The sequence below is a fragment of the Phyllopteryx taeniolatus genome, chromosome 11 (genome assembly GCF_024500385.1).
Source record: "Phyllopteryx taeniolatus isolate TA_2022b chromosome 11, UOR_Ptae_1.2, whole genome shotgun sequence".
NCBI lineage: Eukaryota > Metazoa > Chordata > Actinopteri > Syngnathiformes > Syngnathidae > Phyllopteryx > Phyllopteryx taeniolatus.
In genome coordinates, this window is record NC_084512.1 from 7,748,511 (window position 1) to 7,766,174 (window position 17,664).

General features: G+C 39.8%; 1 protein-coding gene across 2 annotated transcripts in view; it reads left to right on the top strand.

The window, feature by feature from the left end:
* LOC133485363 (stromal membrane-associated protein 1-like) overlaps positions 1–17,664 on the top strand; it is a 76,405-nt gene that overhangs the window by 10,643 nt on the left and 48,098 nt on the right. For both annotated transcript variants that reach the window (XM_061788927.1, XM_061788928.1), the window contains exons 2-4: positions 3,651–3,784; positions 4,403–4,488; positions 8,616–8,691. In XM_061788927.1, coding sequence (XP_061644911.1) covers positions 3,651–3,784; positions 4,403–4,488; positions 8,616–8,691 — 296 coding nt within the window. The remainder of the gene's footprint in view (positions 1–3,650; positions 3,785–4,402; positions 4,489–8,615; positions 8,692–17,664) is intronic.

Below are 17,664 nucleotides of genomic sequence, written 5' to 3' on the forward strand. Positions count from 1 at the left end.
TGAACCTCGCCCCATCTTTGCTTGTGAATGACTGAGCAATTCAGGGAAGCTCATTTTATACCCACTCATGGCCCCCACCTGTTCCCAATTAGCCTGTTCACCTGTGGGATGTTCCAAACAGGTGTTTGATGAGCATTCCTCAACTTTCTCAGTCTTTTTTGCCACCTGTCCCAGTTTTTTTGGAACGTGTTGCAGCCATAAAATTCTAAGTTAAGGATTATTTGCTAAAAACAATAGTTAATCAGTTTGAACATTAAATATCTTTGTAGTGTAGTCAATTAAATATAGGTTGAACATGATTTGCAAATCATTGTATTCTGTTTTTATTTATGTTTAACACAATGTCCCAACTTCATTGGAATTGGGGTTGTACATTCCATTGTATACCATCCATTTTCAAAACCGTTTATCCTCACGCGAGTCGCGGGCGTGCTGTAGCCTATCCCCGCTATCTTCGGGTGAGAGGCGCAGGGTACACTGGTCGCCAGCCAATTGCAAGGCACAAAGTAACAAACAACCATTCACACTTTCAGTCACACTTGGGACAATTTAGAGTCTTCAATTAACCTAACCTGCATTTTTTTGGGATGTGGGAGGAAACCGGAGTACCTGGAGAAAACCCACGCAGGCACGAGGAGAACATACAATCTTCACACAGGCGACGCTGTGATTTGAACCCCGTCCACAGGACTGTGATGTAGATGTGCTAACCAGTTGTTCACCATGCCCATTGTATACCAAAGAAATGCAATTATCTTTATTTATTTATTTTTTTGGGGACATTTTAATTGACAATTGACTAAAAATTGCAGACTTCAAAACACAGCCAAACTGTACTGCTAGGTAGAAACAGCGCTTATTTAGTATGCTGAATGAAGTACCTTGTTAATTGATAACATCTTCTTTCAATATTCATCTGTAGTTTCAAGAGGATTTTTGAGACATGACTGAAAATATTCAATGCTTCAGGCTCGTGCAGCAGTGTCTTGTGGGATAATTTAAAATGTCCATCCCTCCTCTCCCGAATGTATGTCAACAAGAATAAAAATCCAGCCTGAATCTGCCTGGAGGTCCCGGACCTGCTTGAGCTGTGCAGCATTCTCATGGCATTGTTTCTTCTTCTCTGCTAAGACCGTTACGTAACTTCATGTTGGTTGTTCAGCACCTAAGAACAGACTTCGATCCATACAGATACACATACTTGATTGCAACCAGCAGAGGTGCTGTTGATTCAGTCTCAATTAGTTGAGAAAATGAATCAGAAGTTACTCACTAGTTACTCAGTACTTGAGTAGTTTTTTCACTGAGTACTTTCTTACTCTTACGCAATTATTTGGAGGACTACTTTTTACTTTTACTGGAGTCATATTATTCTAAAGTTACAGTAATCCTACTTGAGTACAATATTTGGCTAGTCTACATACCTCTGATAGCCTGTTCCAGACTCCAAAGACTTGTGGTTTGTATTCCTCAGCGTTAACGCAGCAGCCATGCCGCTCTCTCTCTGCACAATGTTCTATGCACAATAGACAATAGATATAACCATCATGACATGGCCGGCACGTCAATGCCCCACATTCAAAGTGGCCGCCACTGGGACACGGGAGGCATGTCTTTTGGAATTGGATGTAGTCACATTGTATAGCTGTGACCCGGAAATTTCAGTTCCATTCTCTGCACTGTGCCACAGCGCCAGTAAACAACAGTGGCCAATTCTGGAACTAACAGACTTTTGTCAACAGCAGTTTAAGGTAACAAATGGAAAAAACTATTTTTGGACACTTTGTTCAGTCCCGACGGTCCATTTTATCCGATATCCATTCAATCAGGGTACGTTTTATCGGGTTTCCACTGTATATCCATGTTATTGCCATTTCACGTGGCAGCATTATTCTTCTCCATGCAACACACCATAATAGCAGAATTTCACAACATTTAGAAACTTTCTTATCCCATTAAAAATATACATGAATAACAATGGGTTGATAGTTAATTTTGCCATAGTTAGTTAGTTAGAGCTCTCAATGCCATGAGGCACATTGGGCTGCAATTGCGGTTTCAGTAATCTGTATTTCTTTTTTTTTTTTTTTTACGGGAGCGGGTGATTGGCCGCACCTGGTTTTCCTAGGCGCTCTCCCATCTAAGTACTAACCAGGACCGACCCTGCTTAGCTTCCGAGGTCGCAGGAGATCGGGCAGCATGTGGGGAGTGGGTCAGTTTTGCCGTAGTTAGTGCCATTTTATCAAATGCATACAGTTTTTGATGAATCCACGGGTTAGTAAACATTGTTTCCAATTATGTTGACAACCCTGACAATATCACAAAAAAAAGCACCCCCGGTGTTCTAAAAACTTTGACTGGTAGTGTAGGTATAAGATGGACAGAGACATTTCTTTGATTATGTTCCATCAAATCTCTCAACTACTTCGTTTATGCATAAAAACAACAACAAAAAACAAACAAAACAGAACAGAAGCAGAACAGAAAGTAGCAAGCAGTAGAGTCTACTGGACTAATCCCTTTCACTGTTAAGTGCACAAGAAAAGTGAACAAGTGGTATACAGTAAAATAATCCCGTTTTATTGATTCTGGTAGAAAATTGTAAGCATTTCAACATGTAGGTTAGTGGTATTAGGTGTGCAGCTTCGAAGTTTGCCAAAAGTAGATGGTAACGCTTATCTCTGTGTCTGTGTTTTAATATACTTATATATCAAAACAGCCATAATATAGTTAACTTGTAGGAAATTAAAGATCACCAGTCTTTAAAAGCACAATTTGGTTTCTTCAAACTTACTTTGAAATTATGTTTTTTGGTTTTGAAAAGTAGAATGAGGGTCTTCTGTACACACTATTACAGGTGTTATTGCATTATATAATCAAATGATGCACAACTCACTTTACGCCTTTGTAAAATCTCAGTAAGATAAATCATACCTGCTCAGCTTTAATAAGCATATTTTTCACACTTGCCCTGAGTTTAACTGTGTTTTGAAATGCAGCTGAAGTTTTTCAAAGCATTATACTAAGCTTTTATAACTCTTGTTAGACTTACTGAGAGGTGACCCACCATTGCATGTATTTGTCTATTCAGTACAATTCCGTTTAACATGGTTAAAACACAATGAAAGCAAATAATGTGCTGCTGCACAGTTAATAGCTATTACAGGTTTTCTATTCCTGTCTGAGTTGCTAGGTAAATTTGCTGTACATACAACATATTATTTAGCAACAGAGAAATACAAGCCCACACTATAACAATACAGTACACCACACAACAAAATGCGTATTTCTGACGCAAGTTTCTTGAGGACTTTGGCCTGGTATACTGTAACATTGGAGAGACAATGAAAATGGCGACATTACAAATGTGTAATATTGCAATTGGGATGAATTTGCCTTCTGTATTACTGTTCCACTGATGTTAGTTACACAATTAACACAGCAAAATCTTTTACACTAACTATAAAGTGCTGCGATTGGCTGGCGACCAGTTCTGGGTGTACCCCGCTTCTCGCCCGAACATATCTGGGATAGGCTCCAGCATGCCCGCAACCCTTGTGAGGATAAAGCGGTACAGAAAATGGATGGACGGATAATATAAAGTGCGGTTTTAAAGCAATATTTTTTTCTTTTCCCTCTTTCTCTTCAAGGTCCTCGGTGGGCCTCATGGAACCTCGGAGTGTTCATGTGCATCCGCTGTGCTGGCATCCACCGCAACCTGGGCGTCCACATTTCCAGAGTCAAATCTGTCAATCTGGACCAGTGGACCCCAGAGCAGATTCAGGTACACACACACACTGACACACAAGTTACACAGTTGACACTCATCTACCTCTAGGGGTCCAACTGCACGACTAAAGCAATTTTCTGTCCGTAATAATCATTTAATGGTAAAAGTAATGTAGAAAAGACAAACCCATCTTTGAGTTAATAGTGAATGTTAAGCTAATGTGTGCATAGTGTCACATTTATACATTTTAATGTTACTCTGAAATGAAATGAGCTTGTGTATATAACCAGCATGTCACATTGATTTGATCACACACCAGGCAAAGGGTGTGCATATACAGTATATCTGAAGCTCACTTCATTTAATCATTGTGATTAATACATCCAATTGTTTTGTTTAGTAGCTGTGTTGTACGCGTATTTGTGTGTGAGAACGGGCTCAAACTATCTGTTGGGTCAGAGGACAATATCACCCTCTGAATGTTAATTGCCGATTTCAGTCAATAATTCATTATAGATGAGTGATTATTCTGACTTGGTCTCGGCTCCAGTTATCACCATATTTATACTTGTCCCAATCTGACCTTGACATAAGGGGCAAATGCGTATTCAACTCTATTTTGTTATCAGTCCGATGCCTTTTAAATATGTTATTATTGTTTTCTCTTCTCAGAGTATGGTGGACATGGGTAACAGTCTGGCCAGACAGCTGTATGAAGCCCACCTTCCAGAGAACTTCAGTCGGCCACAGACTGACCAGTATCCTCCTCATGCAACAGCTAGTGCTTGGCCTTTGCATATTCAGACTTTAAAAAACAATTATACTGCATACGGATCCTGTTCCTTTCGCAACATCTACACATTAGAGAGTAAAATGTTATTACTGTTAGAGCATTAATGCACTGCTCGCTCAGACTGTGTATAACAGTGTAACAAGTTTGCCCTTTCTGCTTTACAAGATAAGACATTTGTGCGGTTAACACAGCAGCAAATTTTCACATTTCCACCAGCGGACTGGAATAAATAATCATGGCGCTCTATGAACATACAGTATCTTGTATCTGGTAGGTTGGTGCGTGTGGCCATCATTCTTCACTCTGTTGTAGTCTATTATTAGTCTATTGACAGCAGCACTGAAATGAGCTGATAGCAAATCCAGGATTCTGAGAGCTACAGATTGAATTTTCTGTGTACTTCTGTTGTTATTTGCTCCATTTTGAATTCTTTGGGTTCACATGACAAAGTTCCGTTTCATTAATCCAGCATGTCTGTTCTCATCAAGTATAAACATTCGTGTATGTATCCATACATAATTTACACGAGTGAAGACTTCATTTTCATGATGGGAATAATAGTAATTTATTTTTAATTAAAAGTAACAGTGCTGCCTAAAGTATTATAGAAAATTAAATTAGCACCATTGAATTTAATGTTTATGTTTATACTTTTTTATTATAATTAAAAATGTCTTTTATACTGTACATATGGAGCAAAAATAGGAGCAACGGTTTGCCGGAAGAGGGGACCAATTTCTGGCAATAATTACTTGTCTGTGCTTACAAATTTGCATTCTAATGACCTGATTCTTTGTTAGTTTATCTATTTTTGCTTCAGCCATGACTTTTACAATACACCCAATAGTGTAAATGGCAGTTAGAATTTATTTTACCACAGTAGAGACATTTAAATAGACCAAACTCCATCAGAGGCACTAGCCAGCAATAGACTAAATCTTGCATCTTTGCTATCACTGTCCTCTTTCATTCCATGTTTCAGGCATGTAGCAATCAGACCAGCATAGTAAATGATGGGTTTGGCCCAAACAGTCTGCATATTTGGCAGACTTGGAAAATGCATTTTACTGTTCCTTGTGGTACCCTGTGGGAGGTTGTCCGGGAGTATGTGGGTCAAGACCTGTTCATACAAGTCATTTGGGCTCTGTACAGTTAGAGCATATACTTGATCAGCATTGCTAGCAGTAAGTTCATATACCAAGGATGCGCTTTGTCCGAATGTGTCGGTGCTACTAAGGTGTGGAGGATCTCACCTCTGCTATTTGCAGATGACATGGTCCTGCTGTGACCTTCAGAGTTTGCTCCTGTGTTTCACTGCTGAGTGTTTAGCTGCAGGGATGATAATCTGCACATCCAAATCTGAGGCCGTGGTTCTCAGTCGGAAAAGGATAGATGGAGCCCTCCGGTTTAGGAGTCAATCATGAGTGAGTCATGTTCATGAGGGGTGGAAAGTTGAAGTGTGACATTGATGGTGTTTGCATTAAGAGTTTAAAGGCAAAGCTCTCAATTTATTGGCCAAGCTCTGGGGTACTGACCGAAAGGACAACGGAAACAAGCTGCAGAAATTGGTTTCCTCTGCTGGGTGACTGTGCTCTCCCTTAGAGATATGGTGAGGAACATACAGCAGGGACTGTGGGTGTGCTCACGCTTGCAATTTGTTTTTCTGGTGTGGACCAAAGCTGAAAATCCTACAGTATATTTGGTACTGAGTCACATAGCATTCACAATGGCAATGTTAACATGAGACAAAAAGTTGTCCAGTGAACAGCTTATGGATAAAGTCTTCGTGCCATTTGACAGCACTTGGAATGTGTGATGAAAAACAAACTTAGTGCTGTGCTTGGCGCCGAGTGTGATAGTGCTGGCTGCTAGGTTACATACACTTTTTTGATTTGTGTTTGTATTGTGTTTTTATATTGACTGTGTAGCGTTTATGGAATGAAATAATAATTGTGCTTAATTTAGAAGGAAACGATGAGTTGGAAGCGGTGCCTGCGTCACTTCCGGGTTATCGTAATTTTAAATTACAGTTATAAATCAAGATATTTGATAGATATGTGGGGCACCATGTCATATTTTTACAAGTTTAACTTGAGGCGAAATGACGACAAACCTTTTTCAATCAGTCAGTCGGAAGGTGGCTACATTTTAGGAACTTTGAGTTCTAGACTTTCTAGAGGTTTTGTTCCGAACCCAAACATACATAATCAATGCAACTAGTGAATTTGATAGAACATTTAATAATAAAAAGGGGTTTCTACGGGATAAAACACAAGCACAAAACAAACAAGGTACAGACAAACATTGGCGAAGGAAGGGATTTGTGACGTGAGATGAGCAGAATGGGCGTGTAGTGAATGCGTATGGCTGAGGACTCCTGCTCTCATTAATATAAACCCAAATATGCACTTATCCGTACTTTTAGTAGACCGCAATGTTGGATTTACGTGTCTGGAACGCGTTTGAGGCAGGCGAGTCAGGCTCCCGAGTGTTCGGCCGGTGGATTTGACGGAAGGGAGGAAGGAAAAAGGAGGAAAAGCAGGAGGCCAACGAGTTCTCAGGCAGGACCTCTCTCGGGTGTCTCTGTTTGCCAGACGGCGGTAGTGCGAGGCTGGGGTGCCGGGTGGCATCTTTTGCGTGGCATGTCCGCTACAACTGTCAGGCATTTTTTCTTTGTAGACATAGAAGATTACCAACTTACACTTGGCACTTCTAACGCCTCTACTGTCTGTTGTAATTTTCCACTGTTATTTGAACACGGGTCCATCTGTGCAGCATTTTTTTGCAAATTGACCGAGAGCTACTTTTATATTCTTGAACTGATGATGTGTTTGAGCACCAGGGTTTGGACAGGAGCGTTCATGCATACTCTTTCAAACCACCCTATCAGAGTGATTGGAACCCAGTTCCTTTTAATCAAACCTGTGAAGTGTGAGCACACCCTCAGAGCAGAGCTGCTACTCCACATCAAGAGCAGCCAGTTGAAGTGACTTAAGCAACTGAAGTTCTGGGCTTGTCCAACCGGGAAAATGGCCTCACGGCTGACCTGGGGAAGCTTCAGTGCCCCCACAGTGGAGGAAGAGGCTGGGGATAGGCAAACAGGGACCCGAGACAAAGTGTAACATTGAACTGAATGGATCCCTTTCGTCTACTTAACAGAAAGTGTAATGCTACATATTATTCATTTGAATACAGATTTTGAGCGTGTTTAGACCCAAAATACAGCTGTTTTGGTCTAAGTCAACTTTTAACTGTTAATGTCATTTGCTGGAGAAATTCTGAAATGTCTCTCTTTTTTTCTTCTGGGTAGAAAAATAACATGAGATAAGTGTACAACATAAGGAATGTACCGTAGACACAAATAATACACGCACACAAAACTGAGGTAATCAATTCCAGAAATTACAAATAAAACTCAAATGCTAATAAAATGCCATTAATTTATGGGAAAATTTTCATTTATATGCTGTAATTTGCAACTAACTACTAATGATTATTGTGTGTTAGTTTTGAACAAATTCATGTTTTTGATCCCTTCCCTCCTTTACATGCCAACAAAGCTAAAGGCCCTTCTGGCACAGAATTTGCTGTGGAGCACTTCAGCTTGGCATTGACACTTGAAGCTCTCAGTGGACCCACATAGTGCCAGAGGCTCTGAAAAAGAAATCAATTTTAGATCCAGTCTCCCATTTCCTGGGGAAACAATGACTACACGCCAGTGGCTTTAACCTTCAATGTCATGAAATCACTGGAGAGGATCAGAAATAAGAAGCTTCAGTTTGTGGGGAGTTGGGACCAATTTTCCAGAGAAATTACTCATCATTTTTGGGTATCTTTTGTCAATAATTCTTTTAAGATATGCACATTGACCAACATCAGAAGCAACGGGGGGTTCATTGTCATCCTCTAGTTTACAGTACATTTTTAGGATATTCACCTAACTACATTCTGCATAAACCACTGATAACCTAGTTAACTGGTAGAAACTGGTAGAAAATTTGAGGTAATTTTTCAGTGTTTAATTTCATGTTAATATAATTGATGGTAAAAAAAAATGAGCAATGGCTTTCAATCCTGAACTAAAATTGTCAGGGCTGTGGAGATATTCATCCGTGACAAATATGAGAGGAAAAAATACTGTGACAAGGAGGCTCTGGCTACAGCTCAGGTGAGTATCGAAAATCTTATTATTTGTTATTGTTGACAAATCTGCATACAGCTGCCATGAGGTGAGCCCACTCCAGTATGCAGCATGCATACTCCTGTTTTAAAGTTAAATCAAATACGGTATAATTGGGTACATTATGTGACTGATTTTAGGAAACATGGGTTTACAGGACCAGTGCAGGATTCTCTAAAAATGCGTACACACTTTTAATAATTACAGTATAGAGGCTGCAAATTTGCATGTGAACTCATTTCACCTCTGCACTGATGGTCAGTAGAAGTAATTATGTATACGCTGTAAACGAGAGTTGTGAGAATCTGCATGTTGAAAAAAAACAAAAAAAACAAACCCAAAACCCCAAAACATTCTGTTTCATTCATTACCTGTACATGTATCCATACACTGGATAGAAGTGGTTGGCAAACACAGGAGCAGATTGGCAACCAAGCCTTTTCCAGTGTGGTTAAGAATTGAAGTCGTTTAATAGTTTACATTTAAAAAGCTATTGTTGTGTGTAATACTATTCAATTTAGCTATAACTACAATAATTGTACTATACTGTACCACTTGTGTTCAGAGTCACAGGGAGCTGGTGCCTGACTTCAGGCAAAAGGCAGACTGCACCCTGGACTCGTTGCCAGTCAATCACAGGGCACATATACAGCTAGAGAACAATTCCCTCTCACATTTGCACCGTCATTAAATGGGGAAGTGAACCCACACTACCATATAATAACAAATACATCTTGAAAAAAAAAAAAAATAATTACTAAAGTACGTGACCACTGCCTACACTGCTCTTCTCATGAATATTGTGGCCATTTGCGCTATTTAAGTCATGTTTTTTGGGAAAGTGATGCCATTTGAAACTTGTTGATGGACATAATAACTTTAAATAATTAAAACTTGTCAGCCAGTTGAGGAAGGGGTTCCCCAAGTAGCAGATGAAAATGAAAGTGTCAAGGAGATACAGTAAGTTGGTCGATAATCAAGTTATACAGTTTTACTCTAATTTGAAGGTGTTTTTTGACCTAATTTAGTTATTTATTGATTTTGTATTTATTTATTGGAGATATCTCACAAAACATTTCCCAAAAAGGAAATTTATTTCCGACTCATGAAACTCAATTTCTCCGGAACCATCATCTGATATTCAAAGTTCATGGTGTGTTGTACTCCGGTTGAAGTGGCCCTTCCAACCAGACTCAGCATTTTGACAGATTTCCATTTTTGGGAAATCTTATGTCGCCAAATTCAGTGTGGACGAAGAACCATGTATTTATTATGACCTATATGCACACATGCATATTCACAAAATTTGACCTCTGTTTTCAACCCAATAGTATAACAATAACTCAATAGTGAACACCAAAAACACCCACAGTTTGTGGCATACACTGGAGCAGGGGGCAACTTTAGCGCTCATACCCTACTATTACACTACAAGGAAGCTGCACACAAATACACACATTAAACAGCACGCTATCAAAGTGCTGCTAAAAAAGTTCAACTATAAATGTATTTACGTTTCCTTAATTCCAAGTAATCTTTAGTTGGCTTCCTTTTCATCCTATGTTTATTTGATCTTTCAGGATATTTCCCTCATGCTGTATTTTCTGTTTTGTTTCCTTCATTCCTCACTCCTTTTGATTTCTCGCGTTTTGCCTCCCTCTCTGTTTTCTTTGGCTTTCTCTTAAGCACTGCCAGCAGCAAGACTGTGTTCGCAGATCTTTTTCTGCCAGCCACTTATATGCTGGGCTTTTATATGCAAATTAATTATTTAAAACAAGTCATTATCACTTTAAGCACTAGTGTGTAGATAGAAAAAATTAGAGGCGAGGCAGGCTGTAATAACCGCCAGCCATAGCTTTGGTGTGAAAGCTAGAGATTTCTTTGTTAATTCAAACAATTTGTGTATGCATGCCGCTTCAGCAGCGACATGCATTTGGTTCTGAATTTATTAGTAGTATCCACGTCCAGTCTTATATTGTCCTTGAGTTTAACCCTGGATATTGTTCATGCTGTGCGGGATTGAGGAACATTTTCATTTGTTATCGCAAACTTTGTCAATACAGAAATATTGACCTTAAAACATAATTTAGTAATGTGTAGTTAGAGCATGATTAGATGGCGACCAGTTCAGGGTATACCCTGCCTCTCGCCCAAAGTCAGGTTGGCTAGGCTCCAGCACACCTGTGAACGTAGCGAGCATAAGCAGTGCAGAAGATGGTTGGAGCAACCAATCTTTTTTTTTTTTTTTTTTTTTTTTTCTTTCTTTCCCATCTGGGTTTAGGACAGGCAGTGGCTGGGTATTGGGGTCCTGGCCGGCAATCAAATCCACTTTGTGTACACAAAAGGGAGTTTGCATGTAACACTACACTACAAGTGCAACATTATTCTTCATTAGAGTTTGCACATTTCACTCTGTGTTTGGGAAAGTCATTGATGTAAAAGTGTACCACCGCAACCATAAAATAGGCTTAATGTTCTAGATTCCTCTTAATTTTCAAGTATTAATACAAAATAGCAGCTCTATCCAGATACATTTTATTAAGATGGGATGCTAACGAGGGTCTTATTCAAGTGGGCCAAACAATGCAGGTTTGAAGGCTCCCTCACATTCAATGAGCGAGGCTGCTCTCAGCCGTATACTAATGTTGTGCTAAAGAGACTGGGGTCACTGGGAGTTTAGTTGGAGAATTTTGTGCTTTTTAAAATTCTTGTGCTAAATATATTGTTGCATGGTATACTAAAGAGTATGTGTGGCATTTGATCAAATAGACAAATCTTAAAAGATCCACAACAGCTTAAATGTCATGCGTGTGTTTTGTATCTGTAATGTTAGTTAATACTGTATATTTATAATATTTTCAGTCTGTCTCCCCATCTGATCTCATTACCCCTTTATCTCACCTGTTTATCTAAAATTTAAATGGTTGAGTGAAAGAGACAGACTTAGAGATCTTCTCCTCTGCTGTGGCGTGCATGTGCACATCTAATCTAAAGCCATCGTCCATGTGAATAGAATAGAACAGGGGTCACCAACCTTTAATGTGAAGGGCTAACTGTTTAATACACACTTCTGAAATAACACATTTGCTCAAATTACATATAATAGAATGGATGGATGGATGGGTGGGTATGTTATTAATAGTTATTGATATTCATCTATGTGAAAACACCAATGATGTTAATGATATCTCACAATAATATTCAACAAGGCAGGAAAGGGATAAATACCAATATGCAACACTTCATTTCTATAAATCTCCACAAGTTTTTTCATAGGCAGATAATCACTTCTACAGCATTCCTAGAAATCAAAATGTCCCCATCACTCATGAGCTTTTATTGTAGAACAGGCCCGTGGGCTACTCATGCGTCCTTAGGGGTTATCTGGTGCCCACGGGCTCCATGTTGTTGACGCCTGGAATAGAGTAAGCCATTGTTAGTTCCACAATGGGGAAATACTGGAAACGACACAATTATTCTGCCATCAGTGGATCTTGAGTGCAACTGGAATGGTCACTGTGCACCTTATTAAGATATTTACGTGTAATAATTGGAAATAATAATAAATTAATAATTTTTTCACCGTGACATTTCTGTGTTCTCTGTATCCCTGCAGCCAGAAGCCTTATCAAATGTCATGCCCTGACATTAGCCAGGCAGGGAAGTTGTTGATGTTATTGGTCTTTATGTTTAATGTGAAAATGTAGTTTTATTCAAGCGCTCATAATTACTGCATACAGTGGAACCTCAGATTCGTTAACATTTCGTTTCCCAAATGTAATGTTTCCCATTGAAATGAATTGGAATGCAATCAGTCTGTTCCAGCTCCAGAACGAAGTGATCTTTACCTTGTTATATTGGTGTGTAGTCAAACATATATACAGTGGAATATAGAAATAAGAAATACACTTTATTATGCAACATTTTTGACGGTTCGCTATCACATCACTGTGCAACATCTCAGCCTGTTTTGTGTACAATACTCTATGCTTTGGGAACTGCATTGCATTGTGGGATGTGGTATCCATGGTGAACATAAATAAGGCTGTGTAGTTGCATAGAGGAAAAGACGGCATGACGGCATGTTAAGATGCAAGAAAGGGAAAGGGATTTGCAGGGAATCGTTAAGACCACAAAGCGTCGCTAACACCATTATAGTAAAATGAGGCTTCAAAATCATGGAAAATAGACACGTCCCACCAGCTGTCGGACGCTGTGGCCGTTTCAGCTGAATTCGCTGAAAACAAGCCCTGCTAAACTTCAGCTGTCACTGAGATACGTTTATACAGTATGTGCTGATGTATCAAAGGCGCTCAGTACTTGGATAGTGGTGGAAGTCATTTGATGCACTGTGAGAATGAAATCCCATGACGTGACCAGGAAGGGGGAGCTATGTTAGGGTTCTAAACAAAAACCCATCATGTACATGGAATATACAGTCCATCATTTTCAAGTCATACATTGTAATTTGTTATTCTCTGACTAAGAATAGTTTTTGTTTTGCAAAATTGTCCATGCCATGCCACCAAAGTCCTCTTGACCTTTAACTGTACAATACTGAAATTATTGTACACAAACAGCACCACTTCTAAATACAATAAATCTAAGAACTACCAGAAGAGTTTAAACAATTTTTCCAGAATTGTTTTGTTTGATTGGTGTGGCTGTCAGTGGAGTGTAGTAATTAATCTTTCCCACACTCTTAAGCTCTGCCATTCTCATAAAAATATTTTATACTCTTAAACATACATATTAACAACATTAAATTTGATAAGGGTACTCACCAGTTGAAGTTGATGCAGATTTTGAATGTACTGCACAGATTATTTTAGTCCTTCTTTCCATACCGGGTGGAAGATTCATTGTCATAATGGCTGCCGACGGGCATCTGCATCTTTACTGCTAGTCAGCTGCTACTGCTACTATATTCCTCTTATGCCAAGTGCCAGGTACCTTGGAAGCCACAGAACCTTTGGGTGACATCGTGGGCTTGAAATAAAGTATTGCAACGTCTTCCAATAATACACTCCGAGATGTTAGTCTATTTATTATCTCATCCATCCATCCATTTTCTGTACCGCTTAACCTCACTATTGAAATGTAATGACACACGGTTACTGTGAGACATAACCAACGCCGTCATCAAACTCTCTTAACTCCCCTGCCTCTTGGTTGCCCCCGCATGCTCAGTGAAGCGATGCGGTCAAAGACACTCGAAAATCTATACAGATATTTTATTCCTTGTAATATGAGTTTAAATGAATTTTCATTTTATTTAATTGTTTTAGGCTCGGAAATGCTTATTTTACCGTGAGAATTAAAAAGATATATAAAGAAATCCCGTTATATGGGGAATTAGCAGCAATATGATTTAAAAATAAAAATAAATAAATAAATACAAAAAAATAAAACCTCTGCGATTTACTGAATTCGTAATAGGTGCACAGCGATATAGCGAAGGATTACTGTATATCAGCGCATTTACCAGTTTGTTGTGGGATGGACTATGCTCAACATTCATATCCTACATATTAATTGCACACATAATATCATAGCATATACTGTATATGCTCGGATCTAACGAAGACGAAAAAAAACCCAGCATGCTTGTTAAGCCATTAACTTTGCATCATCAAATAGAGCCATTTTCAACTCTTTAGATTGGGCAATCATTTGTAAAGATAACAGACCCATGTGGGGACTAACCAATAGTATTGATTTGTGGATAAAATATGAAATTGACCAAATTTTGACTTAGGAGGTTTGGGCCCGACACAAGCAGTATTAAAATTAAATACTTTAAACAAGGCTTGTAAAGATAAAAACACCCAGTTGGTTTCCTTGTTGACTGTGGATTGTACTCAACTTTATTTCTAGAGCACTTTAAAAGAAAAAAAACAGAGCTGTACAAAATAAAGGTCAAACGTAAAACATTAAACACAATTAATAATAATAATATTTTGTGAAGAAGTATACTTCTTTTAAAACAAACTCCTGCAGCATCTCCTCAGTGTCTTAGGCCAAACTGTCACATTGCTTATTATAATTCAGGTTTTGCCCTCTGTCCATCTCACGGGTCAGTGGCAGGTTAATAGCGTTCATTTGTAATGTGTGTACTGAGACCCTCTTTCTCAGCCATTTCATCTTTGCTGCAGAGATGCTGATATACAGTAAGATAACCTTGGCTTTCAACAAAGTGAGCAACAGCACTTCACTGTAGCAGGGAAAAACCTCATTTGCTACGTGCCTGCAATTTCTTTTTTAAACTTAGTTGATTTTTTTCTTTATCTATATTATCTTTTTTCCTCCAATCCTAGTCTTGTACTTTTTAGTTTTATTTTTTTTCATGCAGTAGTCAGCTGAAGGTGCTCCTCACTCGTCTTCCCAGGGTGACAGGAGCAAACAGAAAGGAAACAAGTTATTCCTTGTGTTAAATGGTGTTGTGGGCCTCTGGTATACAATCTGGTATAATAATAAAAGTGCTGTCACGAAACAGTATTGTTGTGTCATCATTATTCCAGATTATATACTGGAATAGCAAAAAACCTTTCACTATTGATAATAAATGGCCTGCTTGTGAATAATAATGTGTAACATCAAATCCCTAAGGCCATACAATTCACAAACGGTTCACAAAACATCAGCATATTGCACGACACTTCCCCACGAGAACATAATTCAGATCTGTATCAAGTATCAAACGCCTAACTGAACTTTTTCTTTAGCCTTTTTGAAACCAAAAGAAGGACCAGGCACCAGGGGGGCTTAGGAAGATGTACATTATATCATTTACTTAACTCTTGCTGCCGTGTAGCTTACATTGCATGCAGATAATTTGCAGTAGAGTTGTCACGGATGGTAATCGTATGGTGTTTGACTGGACCCAAAAGCAGACTGAGGCAGAGGAAGTAGATGAGAATGGTTTAGTTGATAATAGCTCAGGGTAAGTATCTCCAAGGTGTGATGATGGACCATAGGGACAAGGAACCTGCAGGAAGTGGTGCCGTGAGCAGGTGGAAGAGTTCAACGGCGTGGCTGGAGAGGACAGTGAGGCAAGGAGCATGGAAGGAGCACTGGGGACGAAGAAGAATAAGGAGGTAAGCACAATCGCGAGGAGTGGAGTATCTTACTCGGCAGACGTTTTGTTGGTGTTCCTCGGGAGAGCGGGAAAAGATGACTATATCGTCTAAGTAGACAAAGACAAACCGGTTGAGCATGTCACAGAGGACGTATTAATGGTTTGGAAAACGGCCAGGGCATTGGTTAATCCAAATGGAATGACAAGGTATTCAAAATGTCCGAGAGGGGTATTGAAAGCAGTTTTCCATTCATCGCCCTCTCTAATGTGGATGAGATTTGGTGAATATCTGGGCGTCGCAGAGGGGTTCAGAACAGGGGTCAATAAGGGACAGTGGGGATTTATTTTTTTACTGTGATGTCATTGATTCCATGGAAATCGATGGAGGTTGCGGAGAGTTGTGTCTTTCTTCTCAACAGAGAAGAAGCCAGTCCCCAGGGGGGAAGACTAGGGTGACTTCAGACGCCAGGGAGTCACAGATATAGTCCTCCATAGCCTTTTTCTCAAGGCGAGAAATATTGAGGAGACTGCTGGAGGGAAGTAAGGGCGGTGAGGGAGTAGTGAGATGGCAAGATCTTTACTGAAGACGAGAGAGGTCGTGGTATTCTTCCGGCACACGGGAGAGGTCGACAGGTGTGCTAGATGGATGGCGTTTGCTGGAGTGTGGAATAGCAGAAAGTACTCCACCCGGTGATCAATGGGTGGGTCCAGTCGATGGTGGGGTTGTGCTTCATGAGCCAGGGGATTGCGAGGACAAATGGAGTCTTGGGAGGGAATGACAAAAAGCTGGATGGTTTCACGGTGATTACCTGAGATGAGTAGAGTAAATGTAACTGTTTGGTGGGTGACGGGAGATGATTCACTCATACAGGGCTGTAACCTTTTTTGGAGAAGGAAGGGGTTCGAGAGGAAGCTGGAGCTGACGTGCTAAACCCTCACGAATGAAGTTGTCATCTGCGCCAGAGTCAATGAGGGCTTTGACGGGTATTGCGATCGGAGCTAAGGATACACAAGGGAACGGTCATACGGCAGGGAGAGCAAGGAGAGGTGTGGGTTTGGCTCACCACGGCGATCTCGGGTTGTGGTGAGCCGGGTCTTTTAGTTTTACCAAGCAGGTGGCGATGAAATGACCTGGCTGTCCGCAATAAATAGATAAACGTTACCTGAAACGGCGCTGACGTTCCTCGAGGGTCTAATTTAGTCTTGCTGAGTTGCATTTGTTCCTCTAAAGCAGTGGGAGATAATGCGGATGCGGCCGGGAACAATTCCTTGGACAAGGCGACACCCGCAGGCCTCGAGAGGAACTGCAAAGTCAACTCGGCCGGACGCTCATTTGATGTTTAACCATATTTCATGAACTCTGCAGAAATATTCTAAATGTACGCCTTGATGTCCGTGTCAGTGTGTCAACGTTAAGCTTTTTCAACTTTTTCTGAGCAACTGAGATTTTGAGGATTGTTTGTCTTGTGACTCCAAACAGCATGAAATGTAATTTGAATCATAAGCAGTTGATTGGCCAAAACTAAAGTGTAAACATTCTATGTGCTTGACCTGTGAGTTAAGAGAGTACCAAGTTGAGGTTATTTTATATTAATATATGATTTTAAACCCATTTTATCAAATTTGTAGACAAGATTCAAGCTGACGGGTGTGGTCTTCTCCGTCAACTAATTGCGGGGAAATGACTAGCTTCAGACAAAATCTCAACTTTGTCCTCTCTCTCTCTCTCTCTCTCGTCCGGAATGGACGCGCTATAGAACAATAACACGATGTTCTATTTCCTTTTTCGTGTGCCCATTTTCCTTCGTTTTATCATTATTAGTGTTATTTTCTTTCTTTAGTTAGACCCCTTTGTGTGCTTCCCTCTTGATCCCTTGTAGATG